Source organism: Epinephelus fuscoguttatus, linkage group LG14 (assembly GCF_011397635.1).
Source record: "Epinephelus fuscoguttatus linkage group LG14, E.fuscoguttatus.final_Chr_v1".
Classification (NCBI taxonomy): domain Eukaryota; kingdom Metazoa; phylum Chordata; class Actinopteri; order Perciformes; family Serranidae; genus Epinephelus; species Epinephelus fuscoguttatus.
The window spans coordinates 2,711,244-2,730,639 of NC_064765.1; the positions used below are offsets into that span (position 1 = coordinate 2,711,244).

General features: G+C 40.7%; 2 protein-coding genes across 2 annotated transcripts in view; both read left to right on the plus strand.

The window, feature by feature from the left end:
- LOC125900850 (histone-lysine N-methyltransferase 2D-like) overlaps positions 1–19,396 on the plus strand; it is a 422,240-nt gene that overhangs the window by 379,355 nt on the left and 23,489 nt on the right. The gene's annotated exons all lie outside the window — the stretch shown is intronic.
- On the plus strand, positions 1,677–17,631 carry hhipl2 (HHIP-like 2). Its single transcript, XM_049596493.1, has 10 exons — positions 1,677–2,036; positions 4,048–4,700; positions 6,573–6,716; positions 8,738–9,069; positions 9,224–9,350; positions 11,424–11,569; positions 11,659–11,740; positions 13,281–13,363; positions 13,941–14,054; positions 17,501–17,631. The coding sequence occupies exons 1-10, from the start codon at positions 1,677–1,679 to the stop codon at positions 17,629–17,631; spliced, it is 2,172 nt and encodes a 723-aa protein (XP_049452450.1).

The following is a 19,396-nucleotide window of genomic DNA, read 5'->3' on the forward strand; positions in this document are numbered from 1 at the left end:
GAGGAAGTATGGCAACATTCACACTCATTAAAGGTCCATATTCTGCTCATGTTCAGGTTCATACTTGTATTTTCTTATATTTTTCTAGGAGAACATGTTCACATGCTTCAACCCTTTGAAACCTGGAGTTACATCACTTTTTGTGCTGCTTTCAGACACCTTTCTCAAATATTCAAACCTTTGAACTTTGAGCAAAATTCTTTCTTTCTTTCTTTCTTTCTTTCTCTCAGTCAAAAACAACAAGAAACGACAAAGAAGAAATTGGAAAGAAATTGGCAAAAAGAGAGATTTTAAAAATGATTGAAAAAAAGATAATATTTATAATTACATTTTAAAGTTATCTTACAGAATTATTATAATTTTAAGTACTCTTTCCAAGTCATTTCCTTGTTTGTTTTAACGTCCCTTCTTTTTTTTAACTTGTTCTTTTTTAAATTTTCTCTTTTTGCTTATTTCTTGCTGATATTTTGGGTCATTTTTTCTTTCATTGCTCATTCCCTTCTCCTCGTGTTTGTAAAAGAAATCAAGCCGATTTCAAAGGTTTCAAAGGGTTAGAAAAGATTTTTTCTCATATCGTCTCCATGAATATAGCTGTAATCACCCTCAGTCTGAAGTGCTCTGTTTTTCTATCTTTAAAGGCCATTTCACTAGGAGTTACATATACAAATACGATTCTACTTCTCATTTGAAATTTGTCCAAAAATAAACCGTTTACGCAACAAGACTGAAAAACAGAGGCTTTTTCAACTCCAGGATTTCATCCTCAACTTTTATCTTTCAAACATCAAAGGTTACGTTTTAAAAATCTAATAAGTCATTTATGGTGGAGGCAGGGTCATGGAATTTCCTCCAGTCACTCAGGGAGGGTCAAGGAAAAATATCAGGAGCTTCTGGGGGGGTCAATATAAAAAACAAAAACAAAATCAAAGCCCAGCCGCTCCCCTCCTCTGATAAACCGAGATTAGTCCCTTATATAAACACGTCAAGTCATAATTTCTTATTGAGTCTGTTGGTGGTCCGGATTATAAAGACCTGCCTGAGTAAGCAGGTTGATGAAGCTGTTTGTTTGACTCATGTTTTTTCTCGGCACTTGAAGAATAATGATGACAGACACTCTGACTGTACAGTCAAATCAGTGTTGACAAGCCGTGACAGTATGGAGCTGTAAGATGAAGCAGCTGCTGCCAGGTTGTTGCACAAACAGCATGCGGCCCGGAGGCGCTTTCACATGAATGTGAGACAAAATTACAGTTTGTGTTGTGGTAGCCTGAATGTTGTTTGCAAGCCTCGACACTGTGCCCTGGTTTATGTATGTGTGTGTGAGTGCTTGGGAGCGTGCGCCCTCCCGAGGTAATTGTGCGTATTCCTCCGCCAACTTCTCTGCGGTGCAGAAAACCACAGCGCGCGCGGCGGCGAGCAAAATAAAAACAATCCTAATAAACTTAACGAACCATCAAACACGTGTGTTTAGTTAATGTGAGGCAGAGCTGGCAGAGCAGGTGGCGAGACACGCGGAGGGCAAATGAGGCAGTGACTGGCTGCTGGGGCGCACGTTCAGCTACATCCTTTCGTGCACGCGTAACAAACGCATCCACGTGCACGCGCGCACACTTCCTCTCTGGCTCATACATAAAGGAGAGCAAACAGCTGAACTCTTTCGGGGGCAGACGGCAAAAATGACAGGTATGTGGGATGCCGCGCTCCATCCAAGCGGAGCCCGCTGCGCGCTTTTACGCACGGTGGCACGTCCGAGCTCATCCAAAACGACCCCGAGCCTTCCTGAGTTTATCCTGATCCTATTAGTGATGTTGCTCGTCCCGGTCCAGCCAGCATCAGCTCATCCTCAGTGTCTGGACTTCGCGCCACCTTTCAAACCTTTATGGCACCTGGAGTTTTGTACGCAGTACGAAGACTTTGGCTGCTGCGACCAGAAGACAGACAACATGATAGCGGAGAGATACTGGGACATTATTGACCAGCTGGAAACGGCGGGTCATGAGCTCTGTGCAGACATGTTGAAGGAAATCATGTGTCAGGTAAATATGTTTTATTGTCTTGTGTGATTTTTAGGGTTCTGGTTATTTCACAGAATAAAAAAACTCCTCAGTGTGATGATAAAAGTTTTTAACTCTATTAACGTTTGAATTATTTTCAGTTTCATCTCATTAAAGCCATGAGCCAGATCTATTTATAAAGAGATCAAAGTTTAGGCATCACCCAACTTTGATTTTATTTTGCTATAATTTTAGCTGAGTGCTTCGGTGCCCTTTTTTGAAAACCAGAATATGTCTTTGTTACACATGTTTCCACCAAACACTGGTATGGTTCCTTTAGAAATGGTACATAACCTATACAGAAGTACCTAACCCTTAGTTTTGTTTTGCTTTTCCACCATACACAGTACTCTTAAAGGGATAGGCTACAGTAGAAGTCAGCCCCTCAGTTTGAAGAAGCAGGCTGGAGCAATGTACTGCTGTGGACGGGGTCAGCAACAGAACTTATTTTAGACATGTCAGTTCTCAGTCATCCAGGTCATGGTAATCATAAGTGCCTACGATACAGCACTTATGATTATTTTAGACATCAATAAAAGTTGCACCTAAAAAAAAAAAACAGTATTAGTTTAAGTGTAGGCTCTATCCAGATCTCGCTGTATTTCCTTTTTACTGGCGATGCAGAGAAGCATCTGCATCTTGTTGATTGTCCACGGACAACCCAGTCTAACTCCAGAGTTGTCAAAATCCAGCACTCGGTCAGTGACTTGCGGCATCAGACATCAACAAAAAAGCCGGCCTTTAATGTCTAAATGATACATGACTGCTTGCCATTATGGTTTGATGGTGCCCGACAGCATCAGTAAGAAACACGGCGGGACAAGAATGAAAGTTAAGGCAGCGAAAGTTCGAGTAGTGCGGGTTGGAGAGGTGGTGGATGGGTCCAACAACCACCAACCTTCACATAGGAGGCCGGTGTTCACTTCCTGTAAGATTGTGAAGCCAAACCCTGTTCTTTTTTCCTAAACCCAACCACATGTGTGTGTGTTGAAGGAAAAAAAAAACATCAGTTGGTGGTGTTGTACTGACTTGGTGCTTTTATTTTGAAAGAGACTGTATCAAACTGTACATTTCCTGTGAAAACAGAAGTGTATTTTGAAAACAGACAATGCATGTAACAGGCTGAAGTTGACACGGCGTCCCAGAACGTCAACAACCAACACACCCAGGGTACCTTGGACGTCGTATGTGGACGTGGAAAGTCCATGACCAAACGGAGTTTCTGTCACAATTGATGGAATATTTTAAAATAGCAGGTTTGTGCACTGAGTCCATGTTAAGCAAGAGTGACGGTTCTCACGTGACCAATCACTGGACTGCAGTGTTCGTAGCTCCACCTTTTAGTATCAGATCAATGTACTGAGTATCTCAACAGATGCTGAAAACATGCTGGGACAATGGAACAGTTCTGTCGCTACCATCCAGAATTTTTGACAATGGAAATGTGAAAACAACTGGTCTCACGTGTAACAAACTGAACCAGGCTGTTCTCATAGTGTGTTCCTAGGTTTTCTTACGAAGAAGTAGTGCATCCAAATTTGTATGTATCCGTCATATTTTGAAAGGCTGTGAGCACATGACCAATGAGCTGATGGGAGTACAAATGGAAGCAGTCCTGTATAGAGACAGTTGGGGTTGGTGGATGGGTCACAAAATTCCAGACTTTCTTCTGGGACGTTCCCCCGGAGTCGCGTGTTCAGAACCATGTGAACTTTCATTAATTTTAAGTTATATCCTCACTATGTCTCTTTTCCTAAACCTAACCTCCGTAACTTTGCATTAATTACGTAACTTTACATTAAGGACGTAATGTCATTTTTGGGGCAATAATTCGCAGGATATCATATCATATGATCTAATGTCAGTCTTAGAACGGTCAAATCACTCCAGTCAGCCAAAATGTCCCCTTAATTTCCCCTGCTGTCCTAACAGTGCCCTGAAATGTCTCTGTGATAATCTACACACTGTAGTGTCTCATGTTTTATCCATCCAGGAGTGCTCTCCATATGCCGCCCACCTCTATGATGCTGAGGACCCGTACACACCTGTCAGAGAGCTACCTGGCCTTTGCTTTGGCTACTGCTCCGAGTTTCATGGCAAATGTCGCCACGTGGTTAAATATTTAACAGAGAACCAGCTGCTGCGAGACACCTCTGAGCGAGATGTGGCCACGTTCTGCAGCGTGGTCGACCTGTCCGACCAGGACTACTGCTACCCCAACGTTCTGAAGAATTCTGACCTAAACAGTAACCTGGGACAGGTGTTGGAGGACCCCAGAGGGTGTCTCCAGGTGTGCCTGACAGAGGTGGCGAACAACCTCAGGAACCCCGTGTTGATGCTTCACAGCGGCGACGGCACACATCGCATGTTCATCGCCGAGCAGGTGGGCTTCGTGTGGGTTTACCTGCGTGACGGCAGCCGACTGGAGCAACCCTTCCTGGACATGAGCGGGGAGGTGATGACCACACCCTGGCTGGGGGATGAGAGGGGCTTTCTGGGTATGGCCTTCCACCCACAGTACCGGGACAACGGACGCTTCTTCATCTACTATTCGATCCAGGTCAACAGCATGCTGGAGAAAATCAGAGTCAGTGAGATGAAGGTGTCCGCCCACGATATGAACTTGGCTGATCTGTACTCAGAGAGGTACGCAGGGGGGATGTTTCCATCTGTTTACTGCATCAAAGTTTGGCTGATAATGTATAGGTCTGCACATACTGCAATTACCCTTTGAGAGACATATATAACTATACTGTCATACACCCTCTGGGCTGTACAGGTACTCAACATATAGGCCTAAACATGTCCTGAGCTACATGCAAATAAAGGTGACACTCATCTTTACAATATGCAAACCTAGAAAATCACCCAATAAAAAAAGTGGAGAGCACATTTAAAAAGTACAAAAGATGCTATAAGATATCATTGTGACAGGGCAACACCTCACCTGGTAGAGTTTGTTCTCCATACAGGCAGCGGCTCCACTTTGATTCCGACCTGCGGCCGACTGCTGCATGTTGTCCTGCCTCTCTTACCCAAACACCTGTCTCAACAGGTGCATCTTTAGCTGGCTTTTAAAAGAAGCCACAGAATCAGCAGACCGCAAGGGAGAAGGCAGACTAGAGCATTCCAAAACTTCGGTTCTATAGACACAAAAGCTCGATTAACGTTTCTGTCTGTCCAAGTCCTGTATTGTTAGGGAGCATTTCTAAATACTTTAAGTCCCAGTGAAACAGAAGTTGTGTCTTTGAAAAGCGGACGTGTCATAACAATGACGCCCCAGCGGTGTAACGCCGGCAGGATAGTAGTATCCATCTGGGAGAGAGATAAAAATACTAGGGTTGGGCCAAATACTCAGATGAAACGAGTATTCGGTACAGGTAATGTACTCTTTACGAATACGAGTACTATATGAGTAAAATGTGTCATTATCTGAACTCGTGATAAAGGACAAACCTCATTTTGGTAGCTTTTATCTATTACTCTTGTGATAAAAATGATCTGAAGCTCAATTCTGAGGCTGCTCTATGAATACTTTACATTTCTGGCATAAATAAATTCTGAGTACGAATACAGGTAATTTGGTTGGTTGAGCAGATACAGACACAGATTAAGATAATAGTGTACTCACTCATCCCTAAAAAATACCACTGATAACATTGTTATTTAATTAGCACTTTTCAAAACAAAGTTATAAAGAACATCACAGTCCATCGTACTCTTTCACATATCCAGATCTGTCACTGACACCACTCTCCTAAAATAAATTCTAGATACAGGAAGAAAACATGATTGGATTTTGGTGTAAGAATACAAGAGTTAGATGAGAAGATCAAATCACTCTCATACCTGTGTGTTAAACTTGCGAGGGTCAGCTAGCCTAGCTTAGCGCAGAGAGTGGATGTAAGGGGAAACAGTTAGCCGCTGCCTCTCTCCAAAAGTAACAAAATCTGCCGACACGTGCCTCTAAAGATTTAATATGTGTTATAATTATATTGTTTGATCTTAGAAGTGTAAAAATGGAAAGTTCTGTTTATGTGCCAGAAAATAAGAAAAGACTCCAGGAAGTAGGCCGAACTTTTCCAGGCCAAGAAGTAGCCTTTAAGACCAAAACTTTAGGGATGCACGATAATATCAGCACATCATCGGTATCAGTCGATATTGGCTTTAAAATAACGATCAGAATCATTCCTACAAAAATTCAACTGCTCTGATTGGATGTGTTCACAGAAATCTCAAATGGAGCAAACCCTCATGTTTTTCTGTGATGTGGGTGAACCAACTCGTGACGCCCGAGGCCTGCTCTGCTATCATGTCTTTCTGACAAATAATTACTACAGCAGAATTAGTGTCTCATGCCAAGAATTGGTGTTGGAGAAGTAAAGCCAGGATGAATCATGACCTTAAGGCATAGAATCGAGGTTTAAGAATCAAGGCAACCAGATATTTATCTCTGGAAACAACACACATCACCTCTTAGATGTGACTGTACTGAACTTGCTTCCTTTTAACATTCAGGGTCATTCTGGAGATCGAGGAGCCAGCTGCAAACCACAACGGAGGTCAGCTGCTGTTTGGTCTCGATGGATATTTGTACATCTTTACTGGTGATGGTGGAAAAGCTGGAGATCCATTTGGGAAGTACGGCAACGCACAAAACAAGTAAGGTGCTTCAGGTTTCTTCAAGTGGGAAGACAGTGACGGTGGTTCCCAAACTTTTATTGTTTGAAGCAGCCCTGAACAGCCCTGTCACCTGTCATCTTCCACATGTGTTTATTCACTTTGATTTAAAACCAAATGTCATTTAACACTGTTAATCATTATGAAAGTCTATTTTGTTACAATATTTTTTCATACAATTGAACTAACAGTATGTCAGTTTGGTCATTCTCCTGAAGTTTGCTTTCTCCTAATTCTTGAAGTGGCAGAAGCTTGACACAACCACATCCATTACTTTTAGTGTTTTTGAAACATTTATCCATTACTTTTAACTATTTCAACCATTTACCCATTACTTTAAGCTTCTGCTTTCAGCTGTTGCCCATTTATACTTTTAGCAAACTATTTAATCCATTAATTATAATTACTCTCAAACGTTAATCCATTAAGCTAACGATTTCAACTGTTTATCCATTATACAATTTCACAAACAAATGAACAATTTTAGCAGTTTCCCATTACTTTCAGAGACTGTATTTTTGTTGTTTAACAGGCTAACAATTTCAGTAGTATTTATTAGCAAACTTTTTCAGCCATTTATCCATTACTTTTACTTTTTTGACTGTTTCAAACACAGCTTCACTACTTAGCTAAGTTTTTCAATCATTTATCCATTTAGCTAACCATGTTGACTGTTAATTAGTTGCTCTGATAAGTGAACACTTTCAACTGTTTCCCCTTACTTCTAGCTACAATTTCAGTAGTATTTATTAGAAAACTTTTTCAACCGTCTATTCATTTAGCTAACCATGTTGACTGTTTACTTGTTGCCTTAATAAGCTAATGATTTCAACAGTTTTCCATTGCTTTAAGTAACAATTTCAGCTTTTTCCCCAAATATTTGTTAAAAATTTAAACCATATTTGTCAAGAAACTTTTTCAACCATCTATCCATTATTTTTACTTGTTTCCACTGTTTTACTCTAAGCTAACAATTTCAGCTGTTTCCCATTAGTGAACTGTTTCAATCACCACTTCATTACTTAGCTAACTTTTTCAACCGCTTATGCATTTAGCTAACCATGTCAACTTATCCATTGCTCCTAATTCATGATTTCAATGATATTCATTGGCAAACTTTTTAAACCATTTATCCATTACTTTTATTTTTTCCAACTGTTTTTCTGTAAGCTAACAATTTCAGCTGATTACATTTAGCAAACAGTTTCATATTAATTTATCACCTAGCTAACTTTTTTAACTGTTTATCCATTTAGCTAACCATATAAACTGTTAATCCAAACAAATAATTTTAATGATATTTGTTAGGAAACTTTACCACTGTTTATCCACTACTTTAAGCAGTTTTTAAAATTGGCTAAAACTGAACTATTTTGGTGGAAGCCTATCTATGTTCCCAGGGTCGTATGTTCCCCAACTTATATATCCTCTTCATATGACTCATTAAAGAGACCTATCAAAGGGTTTTATGTTCTCAGCAATATTTTTCAAAGTCAAATGTTCACTGCATGTTTCCCTGGGTCATTATGTTGAAATCAGTCAACTACAGCTTATAGCCTGCTGATGTTAAACTCCTCGAAACCTGCTCCCTCAAATTCACAGGCAAGACAGTTTTCTTGACTTGACAGTGGCTGAACAGATTTTTGCCTTTGAAACTACAATTGAAACGTCCATTTGCCTGTTGTTCTTTTGCTATTTGAACTGTGAAGACAGCTCGTGCCAGTCACTTACTGTGTTGGTTTGTAGAAAGAGACATAGGACCCTTGGAACATAGGGATGACTTCATCTATTTCAACCACTTTCCATTTAGGCCTCATTTTAGTTGTTTGGACTGCAACAGTGTTTGGTGGAGTTTCAGCTGATAAAATATGCAGATTTTTTTTTCATTAAATGTTTTCTCATTAGTTAAGATGCTCTACAATCTTTCCACGTACCCCAGATTGAGAACCACTACACAACAAGGCCTCTGAACTGATGCTAAATCTTATTTTTTCCCCACCCAGGAGTGCTCTGTTGGGGAAAGTACTCCGCATCGATGTAGATGGAAGTGACTCCAGTGGGAAGCAGTACAGAATCCCCCCCGATAACCCATTCCTCCGTGACCCAGAAGCCCGACCAGAGGTGTACGCATATGGGGTCAGAAACATGTGGCGATGCTCTGTGGACCGCGGAGACCCGGTCAGCCGCTATGGCAGGGGCCGGATATTCTGTGGAGACGTGGGTCAAAACCGCTATGAGGAAATTGACATTGTTGTGAAGGGAGGAAACTATGGATGGAGAGCCAAGGAGGGCTTTGAGTGCTTTGATATGAAACTGTGCCACAACTCCTCCCTGAGTGAGTATTTCTGCTCATGTGAAACTTGATAAAAATCAAGAGTTATTTTCTGTCTCGTCTGATACTTTCGCCACCTGTTATTTCGCTGCTTTCAATCTAATTTTGATTCCTCAGAGTTTAGTTAAATTCAGTGCATCTCTCTCTGCCACGACAGATGACATCCTCCCTATATTTGCATACAGCCATCATGTTGGGAAGTCTGTGACGGGGGGATATGTGTACAGAGGATGTGAATCACCCAATCTGAACGGCCTGTACATTTTTGGAGACTTCATGAGTGGGTAAGATTGTGTTGATCTCAGCCAAATAGTTTACTCCAACTGTTGTGAGAGAAAAAAAAGATCTTTAGGAGTGAAGGAACGAACAGCTTGTTTGTTCAGCTGTTGTGCAAATCTGACTTCATAAAAAACCCCATGCCTTTTTTAACAAATTCAAGTCACATTACTTTGGCTTGAATTAAAATTTAATTGACTTGGGTTCCAGTATTTATATCGACCCCCTGATATTTAACCACACCATAAACATTTTGTTTGCCCTGACTTAATCATTTTCGGAAAATGATCGAGTTAGATGAGAATATCGTTACTGCTCAATATACGACGTTAGAGCCACCTGCTAACTGCTTAGCTGATTATAAAGACTGGAAACAGGGACAAGCAACTGGTGATACTCAGTAAAAAACACTAAGACCAAAGTTAGTGATTTTTATTCTGTATGTTTAATCTGTACAAAAACCAAAGTGTAAAAACAACAATGCATTGTTTTACGTGTGGTGTTATCAGCGGGACTGTTTGTTGGCCAAGAAATAAGAAACCTTTTTACACAAAGTCAATGCAAGACGTGAATAGATGCAAATTTGTGTCGGATGACACAACGCAAATTATGCATTGTGACTGGCGTGAAGATGCAGTATTCGCATCATTGTGTCAGTTGCATGACTTGAAATTTTTCAAATTGAGCATGAACTTTGGATGACGCTGTGTCGTAAAATCAGTGTTGAGATTCTTCTAAGTGCTCCGACAACATTATTAAATCAAAGATGGAGGACAAGATTATTGTAGTGGTCAGTGGGCACCCGGAGCTTTACGATTCTACCTCAGACAGAAAATGAGAAGAAGCCACTTATTGGATAAATGTCAGCGCAGAGGTTGGACTACCCTGTAAGTTCTGAAAATATGTGTTTAATGCTTGAGTTCAGCTTTTGGTTGTACTTTACTATGAACCAAGTTAGCTCTAGCATTAGCCCAAGTTAGCACAACCGCTGCACCCTCAGGCATTTTTATATCCGGCATATAAGCTCCTTCTTCTTACTGGAGTGTCCTACGGGATGACATGAATAAACACAAATGGACCGCTGTTCAATCTTACAGGAGTAAAGAGACACAAAAATTCGAATTCAGTCTCCTGGCAGTGGGTCACATGTATAACATGTCAAAACTTCACACCCGTCTTGTCCATGGTTCCATCCTGTTGGCTATCCCTTTTATATTTGTTCACAACAAATGCAATGCAAGTTTTCACATTGAAATACTTGCACAAATTTAAACGCTAGAACATTTTGTGTTGACTGGCTTCACGCGCACGAATACATGGGTGAAACTGATGAATCAATGAATGAACTCATGCCGGTATATCCTCGGCATCATACGTCCCTGGAGGATCTCAATGCTGATTGGCTATTGTGGTGTGAATTGGTTGCTAAAGTTGACATTTTTCAATAAGCAATAAGCGCAAAATCATGCTACTCCCTTCATTTGCGCCATGTTTTTGCATATTTGGCGTCCATTGCGCTTCCTGGTAGGAATTTGCATCGTTTACATTAACTTTACATGTAATTCACTTGCGTGAATTGTTTTATTTGCGCCTGATGTGATCACAGGCAGTGTAGTCTGGCACATAACCCCCCATAAAACATCGACTTCTTGTTTTTTACGCTTTGTTTTTTGTCTAAAAGATCATTTAAGATTTTTTGTTTCCAGTCTTTATGCTAAGCTAAGGTAACTGACGGCTGGATGTAGTTTTGTATTTAGCGTAAAAAATGAGAGCGGAATCAATATTTTCATCTTAATCTGGGCAAGAAAGTGAAAATTGTATTTTCCAAAATGTTGAACTATTCCTTTAATATTTAAAGTGATGGGATGTCCTCTTTGGATAGAGATGAACTCAAAGGGCAGTAATCGTCTTTGTTTATTTCTCCTACCAGCTAAGTAGTAGGTTTGCAGTCTACAGGCTTTTTCAGTGGCGTTTGCATCATTTTCACTACAGTAAAATTGAGATATGAATTATTTATTCCTGCATTATATGTATAAATGGTTGGTTATAACAACACAAGTGATTCCTGTTTAATTTTGCAGTCGGATCATGGCGTTAGAGGAAGAAAGGACAACAGGAAGCTGGAGGGAGAGGAGCGTGTGCATGGGGGAAACAAAGACGTGCTCATTTCCTGGACTCATCAACCATCACCACAAGTTCATCATCTCATTTGCTGAGGATGAAGCAGGTAACATTCGTTCTCACAGCATTAAAGTTGAGTTATGCATTAATGTAATCGTACTCATGAGCTTGGTTTTTGTTTGTTTTTGGTTTAAGGGGAACTATATTTTTTGGCGACTGCGTACCCCAGTGCCACGTCTCCTTTTGGAACTGTTTTCAAATTCATGGACCCCTCCAGGTGACGTATCAGACACATGTTAAACCATGGGACGTGTTTTTATTTAAAGTCAGAGATTTCTACCATAATGCTACATTTACATGTTATTAAATTGACCATAAAAACATGCTGACAAATAGGGAAATAATCATTTTATCTGTTATACATGGTGATAAGTTTGTCAGTTTTCCTGTCTGACAATTTGTACATCACATTAACAGCCCAGTCGCCAGAAGACAATTTTGGCATTGATCGTTTCTGAAAACCACGAAATTTGTTAAATTAGCACATTTCATACATAGCAGTGTTTCTAAAGTCTTGGGGCTGACATTGGGAGGTGAAGGGGATGGTGGACGGGGTGTCTAGGTGCGACATCTGCTAAGCTGCAGACCTGTGTTTGAAATCAACAAGCAACACAATTGTTTTTTAGTGACCCATAGCTGTTTTTCAGCAGGTATAGTGGCACAAAAAGCAGTTGGTTTTTTTACCAAGACGTCACTGGGTTTTGAGTGTTACACAAAAAAAGCAGGTATTTTACAGAGAAATCACTGGGTTTCCTGCCAGCAAAGTCACACGAAAAGTGGTTGTTTTACACCAAGACGTCACGATAGTGGCATAAAAAACAGTTGGTTTTTATTGAGACGTTTCCTGCTGGGAAAGTCACACGAAGAGCGGCTGTTTTATTGGGATAGTGTCATGAAAAGTGTTTTGGGGTTTTTTTTGTTGTTGTTGTCTTTTTTTTTTATGACGACACAGCTGCGTTTCCAGCGGTGATAGTGCCATGAAAATTGGTTTTCCTTTACTGAGACATCACTGCGTTTCCTTGTAGGATAGCTGAATGAAAAGCGATTATTTTTACCAAGACACAGCTGTGTTTCCTGTGCCAAGTGTAATGCCATTCTAAAAACTGAAAATAACAAATATATAAATTTACAAAAATCCTGAATGCTTTTTAAAAAATTTGTTAAACAAGGTTCTTTAAGCTCTAACATTAAGCTAACGTTAGCTAAGCGTTAGCTAGCATTAACCTCGCCTTACTGCTCTTTGTGCAACTTAACTTGAACAAAGTTGGAAGATGTTGCGCCTCCGTCTGTATTTTTTAACACGCATGGTGCATGCAGCAATTGAGTCTGACTCGAGTCCAAGTCATGTGACTTGACCTCTGGTACATGTACGCATCTATGCAACCAGGCCTGGACTGATCCCTGTCGTTAACCTGTTTGTATTTTATGATCCATACTGTCAATTAGATTTTTGGCAGCGTATGTTTTGGATTTGCACTTTCTTGTTAGGTTTTTCACTTTTATATGGGCAGTCTTTATATTTGCACACTTCCCACTTCATTTTACCCCTACAAAGATACAGTTATAGATTTTTAAGTCATGTCAAGTCAAAAATGCTCTACAACATGAGACTCAATAACTTTAATAATTTGATGTAAAGAACATTTAATTATTGACTAATTCTTTACCTTTTGGAAAATCTGCATTATTGCACACCATGATTTGTCCCATTTATTAACAAAACATTACCCAATTTGAACTCTCAAAAACTTTTGCAGGAGAGCACCTCCGGGGAAATGTAAGCAGAAGCCGCTGCCTGTCAAAGTTAGGGGGAAAAAGCTCCCCTTTGTGCCAAGAGAACGTAAGTTACCTCCGCTTACCTTTGCATTTTATGGCTTCTTCTTCTCTTAACTTGATATCTCAATTTTATGCGTACCAGACCTGGTGAAGATTTGAAATTAAAACTGTCTGACAGGAGCCTCTGAAGTTATACCTAAAACTGAAATACGGTGTTTTTCATTTTTGAAATAACAGAAAACAGTTTTGGTTCGATCAAGGTGCATTAAATATACACAACGTATTTTTAAGTCAATTAAAATGATGTTAGAGGTTAGTGTAAGAAGACTTTTGTTCAAATCGCCTACATTCAGTGTTTACTCTTTAGTTTTCTTGTCCTCAGCAGAACCTGCTTTTCTCCTCCTCATTTCATGTCTATATGCTGCTATAATCGCATTGAGGTCATATATAAAACTGGAAAAAGCTGCCTCCCGTTTTACATCAAACATACTTAAAATAAAAAGGGACAAAAGAGGAAAGCATTTCAAACATTCAGGCCTGTTTTTGGAGCTAAATATTCAGGCTTATAAAATGTGACATGTGGCTGCTGAGTTTAGTAAAACTGTGAAAATGGGTACTTACTGACATCTGTGCCATTTCAGTGACTGTGCTGGACACAAATGAAAAGCCGACAAGACCACCACCAAGAAAATTCAAACTCACCACCAAACCGACGCTGACGAGGAGCCACGACAAACCTACAACGACTGCAGCCAGCGAGACGACAACGACGACGGCAACGACAACGAGAGCTGCTGTGAAGCCAAAATGGAAATCACCTGATAAGAAAGCGAAGAAAACAAATAAGTTGAAACCATGGAAGAAGAAGAAAGTGCTGAAGAAGCAGCCAACTAATGCACAAACGAAGAAGAATTCTTTGAAACAGAAACCAAAGGAACAATCCAAAAAGACGACTGTGACGAAGCCTGTCAGAGACAATGTAAAACCAAAGATCAAACAAACTGAATCAGCTGATTTAAAAAGTAGTGCTCTTAAAAGCAACAGCCTGAAAGACAACACAGTCGACACGAGGAAAGCCGCACTGAAGCCGATTGGACACCAGAAAAACAGCACGAACTTTAAAGAATCTGCAAAACAAAATCTCAACTTCATGAACAAAACGAAGTTGAACATGAACGTGAAGACAAACAGAACAATGCAAAACAAACTTCAGGTCAAAAGGAAGCAAACGAAAAATACCAGAGCACTTTAAAATATATCTTTTTGTTTGACTGAATCATTTTTTGTATATTTTGTTTGTGAAACAGTCAGTGTTGAACGTCATGTTTTAAAGGAACTGTAAGACATTTGGGGAAATGAGCTTATTTGCTTTTTTGAGTTAGATGACAAGATTCTTTCATGAAGCAGCAGGTTAGCTTAGCTTAGCACAAAGACAGCTAATGTGACTGTCCTAAAGGAACAAAAACACCTACCAGCACCTTTATAGCTCGCTGAATAACACATTATAATCTAGTTTATTTAAAGGAATACTTCACCCACCAAAAGATCATTTGTCTGTATCAATGTTGACCCTGTACTATGTCAAATTCATGAAGAAATCTTCCTCACATGCCTCCACAGTCGATGAAGAATCAAAAAACAGAACAATCTTGATGAATTGATATGTACTGAATATAAGACTGGATAAATGAGGCAGGCGTGGTCATCTCTTGCCCGCATCCCTCCACATCACTATAAAAAGTATGAATTTAATGTTTGTTACTTCCTTAGCTGTTTGTTTTTATCTGATAACTTAACGTCTGATATTAACTAAGTGTGAGATCACATCATTTGTTGCCAGATCTCTTGAGAGTGTGTTGCTAAAACAGAGACAAGCCTCAAACAAATTTGATTTTCTCCTGATTTGCCTAAAAAATGCCATTTCAGTGTCTGAATGTTACGAAGGTTTGGGGCTTGTGAAAAATGGGTCGAGCCTTAACTACAGTGATGATGGGGTGAAGGGAACGGTTATAATCTGTACTCAGGTTTACTTTTCCCATTGGAATAAAGACACTCAGGGCCACTGCTACCCTCTTAACGGGGCGGGGCAGTGGCAAAACCCATGTGACACAGGAAATGAATCTAAAGTGGGCTGTCTTGGTTTAGCAACAGTCTCTTGCTGTGTCTCAAATCGTGTACTTCTGTATTTACACTTAATATTTTGAGTGCATAAGTGCATTCACACTGAGAAGTGTGGAAAAATGCAGTGCACTATGAGTACCCGGATGGTGCACTCAAAACGGTCAAGAAGTTGAGTGTGGAACTATGGACACTTCTTGCCCTCAATGGTCGCCATCTTGGCTACGTAGCGGAAGGGGAGGGACCACTTTTCAAACTGGAAATGGCGGCCGAGGACTGTGCGACCGTGAACGTCGCTGCATTGTACAAATCTAAGTTATACATGTGTTTTTTGCACTAAGCACCACTATGCTGTTGTCGGTTATAAGCCAGCAGTATGTTTATTGGGTTTATTTGGTACCGCAAACGATAACGCAAATGCTAATGCTAGTTTGCTAACTAGCTAACAGCAACAATACAGTACAATTGATGGATATTTTGGTGGGCGAAAATTCACGGGCAAATGGTGGCAGTAATGCTCCACTGGCCAGTTGCAATTAGGCATTAAAAGAAGAAGAGGTCGAAATTTGCGGCCGTCATTTCCGGTGAGTGCACAACGGCTGTGTTTGGTTTGAGACAACACTACCCTGTTGAAATTCGCTCTCTACGCTAATAAGTTCATAGTGCACATAATATACTACATGTACATAATATACTACACTTCCATGTAGTACATAGTGCACATAGTATACTACATGGAAGTGTACTCACACAAGTATGTGATTTGAGACACACAGCAAGATTGTACTCAGGCTCAGACCAGCCATAGGGGCTGGCCCACCTTGGAGGCAGCAAGGCCACCACCTGCAAAAAAAAGCAATTAGGATCTGCTTGCCGTGGCCCACTTGGTGTTGGAATAGCCCATCTGAATATGGGTTACACGGCCTCAAAATTGCCAGTAGCCTGCCTATACTGTAGGTTGTGCAGGTGCAGCATTACCGGCCAATGGGCGTCGTCACCTCTCCCCAACCCCTCAAGTGGATCAGTCCTTCATGTAATGTTAGTAAGTGAAATCAAGACAGAAAGAGCAGAGTTAGTGGAATGAAAATACAAACCAGATGGATAAAGGAGGTAAAAAGCAAAAAGGTCCAAGACAAAAGAAAAAAGCGCCTTTAACATTACCAGCAGTGATAACAGTAACAGTCTGCAGGCGGCACCAAATGAAGAGGAGGAAAGACTAACGTGGACAGATGAGCAGCTGCAGGCTGGTACTAATGAAGTAACGTTACAGGCCAGGGACAAGAAGAGGAGGTTACTGCCGGATGCTGAGGATGAAGGACATGATAACTTTCCAATGGGTGATGCCACTAGTCAGGGTCACACTGGGAACAAACCAGTCCACTGCAACCCTTTTTGTTTTTTGGCTCTGTTGTCCATCTTAACTTGTAGCCTATTTCTCTCCCAGTTGCTCTGCTCTTTCTTCCTGGATTTCATTTATTTTATTTATTTACATCACTTGACATCTCCTAAACATTACATGACGGACCGATCCACGTGACAGTTTGGGGGGTGTGACGAGGACCGTTCACTGGTACTGCTGCACCTGCCACACAGTATAGTTAGGCTATAGACAATTTGAGGACCATGTAACCTTTAGTTTCTATGCTCCCCGCCTGTGGAACAAACTTCCAGGATATCTGAGGTCGGCTGAAACTGTCAACTCATTTAAATCAGGGCTTAAAACATTACTATTTACTGCAGCTTACCAGTGAACTAGATATGTAACTTACTGTTAGGATAATCTGTAGCTATTGTTTTTATATTTGTCTGCTGTTGCTTTTGCTTTATGGTTGCTTTTTAAATGCATTTTCTGCACTGTTTTTAACTATTTATTTTCTTGCTTTTAGCTCTTATTTTTAATGATCTATTGTTTTTAATGTATTCCTCTTGTAAAGCACATTGAATTGCCTTGTGTATGAATGGTGCTATATAAATAAAATTGCCTTGCCTTGCCTTTAATCAGATGGACTGTTCCAACATTAAGTGGGCCGCAGCCGGCAGGTTTCTCTTTTTTCCTCTACTTTTTCTTTCTCCAACATTGCAGGTAGCGCTTTTGCGGCCCTCAAGGTGGCCGGCTCATTAGGCATGAACCATGAACTCATTACTCATCCATACCCCCACTCCCTCAATGATCAGAGGGTGGTTGGACCCACCTGTGGTCTTATTATCCAGTAATGACGTTATGGTTTAACACCTGAAGAGGCGAATGGTGACGAGCTTTTTGTTCAGTTGTTAATTTTAGTCATTTAGTCGCTAATTGTTATGTGTTTATCACTTTCTGTCCTTCTAAAGAAAGTAGTTTTTAAAACATTTATGTTCACTGTTTTATTCTTGTTTTTTTGTAAAATAAATCCACAGCTGTTGTTCATACAGCCATCTCCACTTGTCTTTTTCCTTTTTCCCTGGTTTAATTTTTATTGCTACCTCCCTCATCACCTGAGCCTGATCAGGGAACAGCCAGTCCGAGCCTGCCACTCATGCTAGGCTAGCTCATGTAGTGACAGTTATTAATAGTCATTAAGAATTTTTTCACTGATACACAAATATTCCTTTACTTCAAGGCTGGGCTGGTTGTTTCCTCCTTTTTAAGTTGTTGTGCTAAGCTAAGCTAACAGAGTGATGGTCGTAGCTTTAGATTTGATGTTGATCTCCTCATCTAACCCCTTGCACCAACACAAATAGCGAATTTCCTAAAACATTGAACTAAAGTACAAAGCACAACTGCTGCGTGCAATTATGCATGTAACGACACTGTGTCTTTTAAACTTTATTTTCTGACTGTTGTAAAATCGATCCAACTCCATCACCTCCCTGCATTTAAAACATATCAAATTAGTCTGAAGTGGAAACAAACACAAAACAGAAACTTCTAACTTTACCGAAACCCAGTGTTGTTAAAATTGTCTAATTTTACAACACATGCAAGTGTTAAAAATAAACATTAGAAACTGTCTGTAAGTGTGTGTGAGTGTGTGTCAGCAGCTCTCTGTAATTAAACTCCACACCACTGATCATAACTGAAACCACTGTGGTTACATAATGACCGCTGTAAATGTAAAGCCGTCCTGACTACGTGCAGCGAGGTTACATGAATCTCACCATTTAACATTTTCCCTGCTGCCGGTCTTCAGACCCACATTATGTATTTTATAATCACTGGAACGAGGCTGAAATTACATTTTGTGACTGTGTTGTTTTGAATCTGGAGAAAGAAAGGTTACATGAGGGCAGACCGACACTTTCCTACAACTAACATGACATTAACAATGTCTTACTGTACCATGACATATTTTAAACTACAGCGTGACGTTTAACGGTCACAGTCTAACAGGAAGTCAGTTAAACTTCAGGGATATCAATGTGTCCATTGACACAAGTGGTTGTGAATCAGTTTCAGCTGCTTTGGTGCAAATCAAAGTGACAACAGGTGCAATGGAGAGACAAAAGCAAGACAAGCCCCAAAAAGGGAATGGTTTTACATGTGGTGTCCACAGACAGTTGCTCTCTCCTTATCCTTCCTGACTGATTCTTCTCTAGTTTGGTCTTCTGCTAGTGTCCTTGTCACTACTGGGAGCATGAGGCCATACCTGCAGCCCAGTCAGGTTGATACCAGATACCAGGAGACCAGCCGTTACACCAGGAGAGCTGCAGGACCGCTATCTGCTCCTTTGTGTGAGGAGGAACAGGAGGAGCACTGCCAGAGCCCTACAACATGACCTCCAGCAGGCTACTGGTGTGCATGTTTCTGACCACACTGTCAGAAACAGACTCCATGAGGGTGGCTTGAGGGCCCCACGTCCTGTAGTGGGACCTGTGCTCACAGTCCAGTACTGTGCAGCTCCATCATTCACCAGAGAACACCAGGACTGGCAGGTCCACCATCGGTGCCCCGTTCTCTTCACAGATGAGAGCAGGTTCACACTGAGCACATGTGACACGT

Bases quoted from the DNA above. Each gene is read 5' to 3' on its own strand.
- hhipl2 (XM_049596493.1), top strand. From the start codon at position 1,677: ATGACAGGTATGTGGGATGCCGCGCTCCATCCAAGCGGAGCCCGCTGC. The intron at 2,037-4,047 runs GTAAATATGTTT...TTATCCATCCAG, and splicing joins TGAAGGAAATCATGTGTCAG to GAGTGCTCTCCATATGCCGC. The intron at 9,070-9,223 runs GTGAGTATTTCT...CTGCCACGACAG, and splicing joins GTGCCACAACTCCTCCCTGA to ATGACATCCTCCCTATATTT.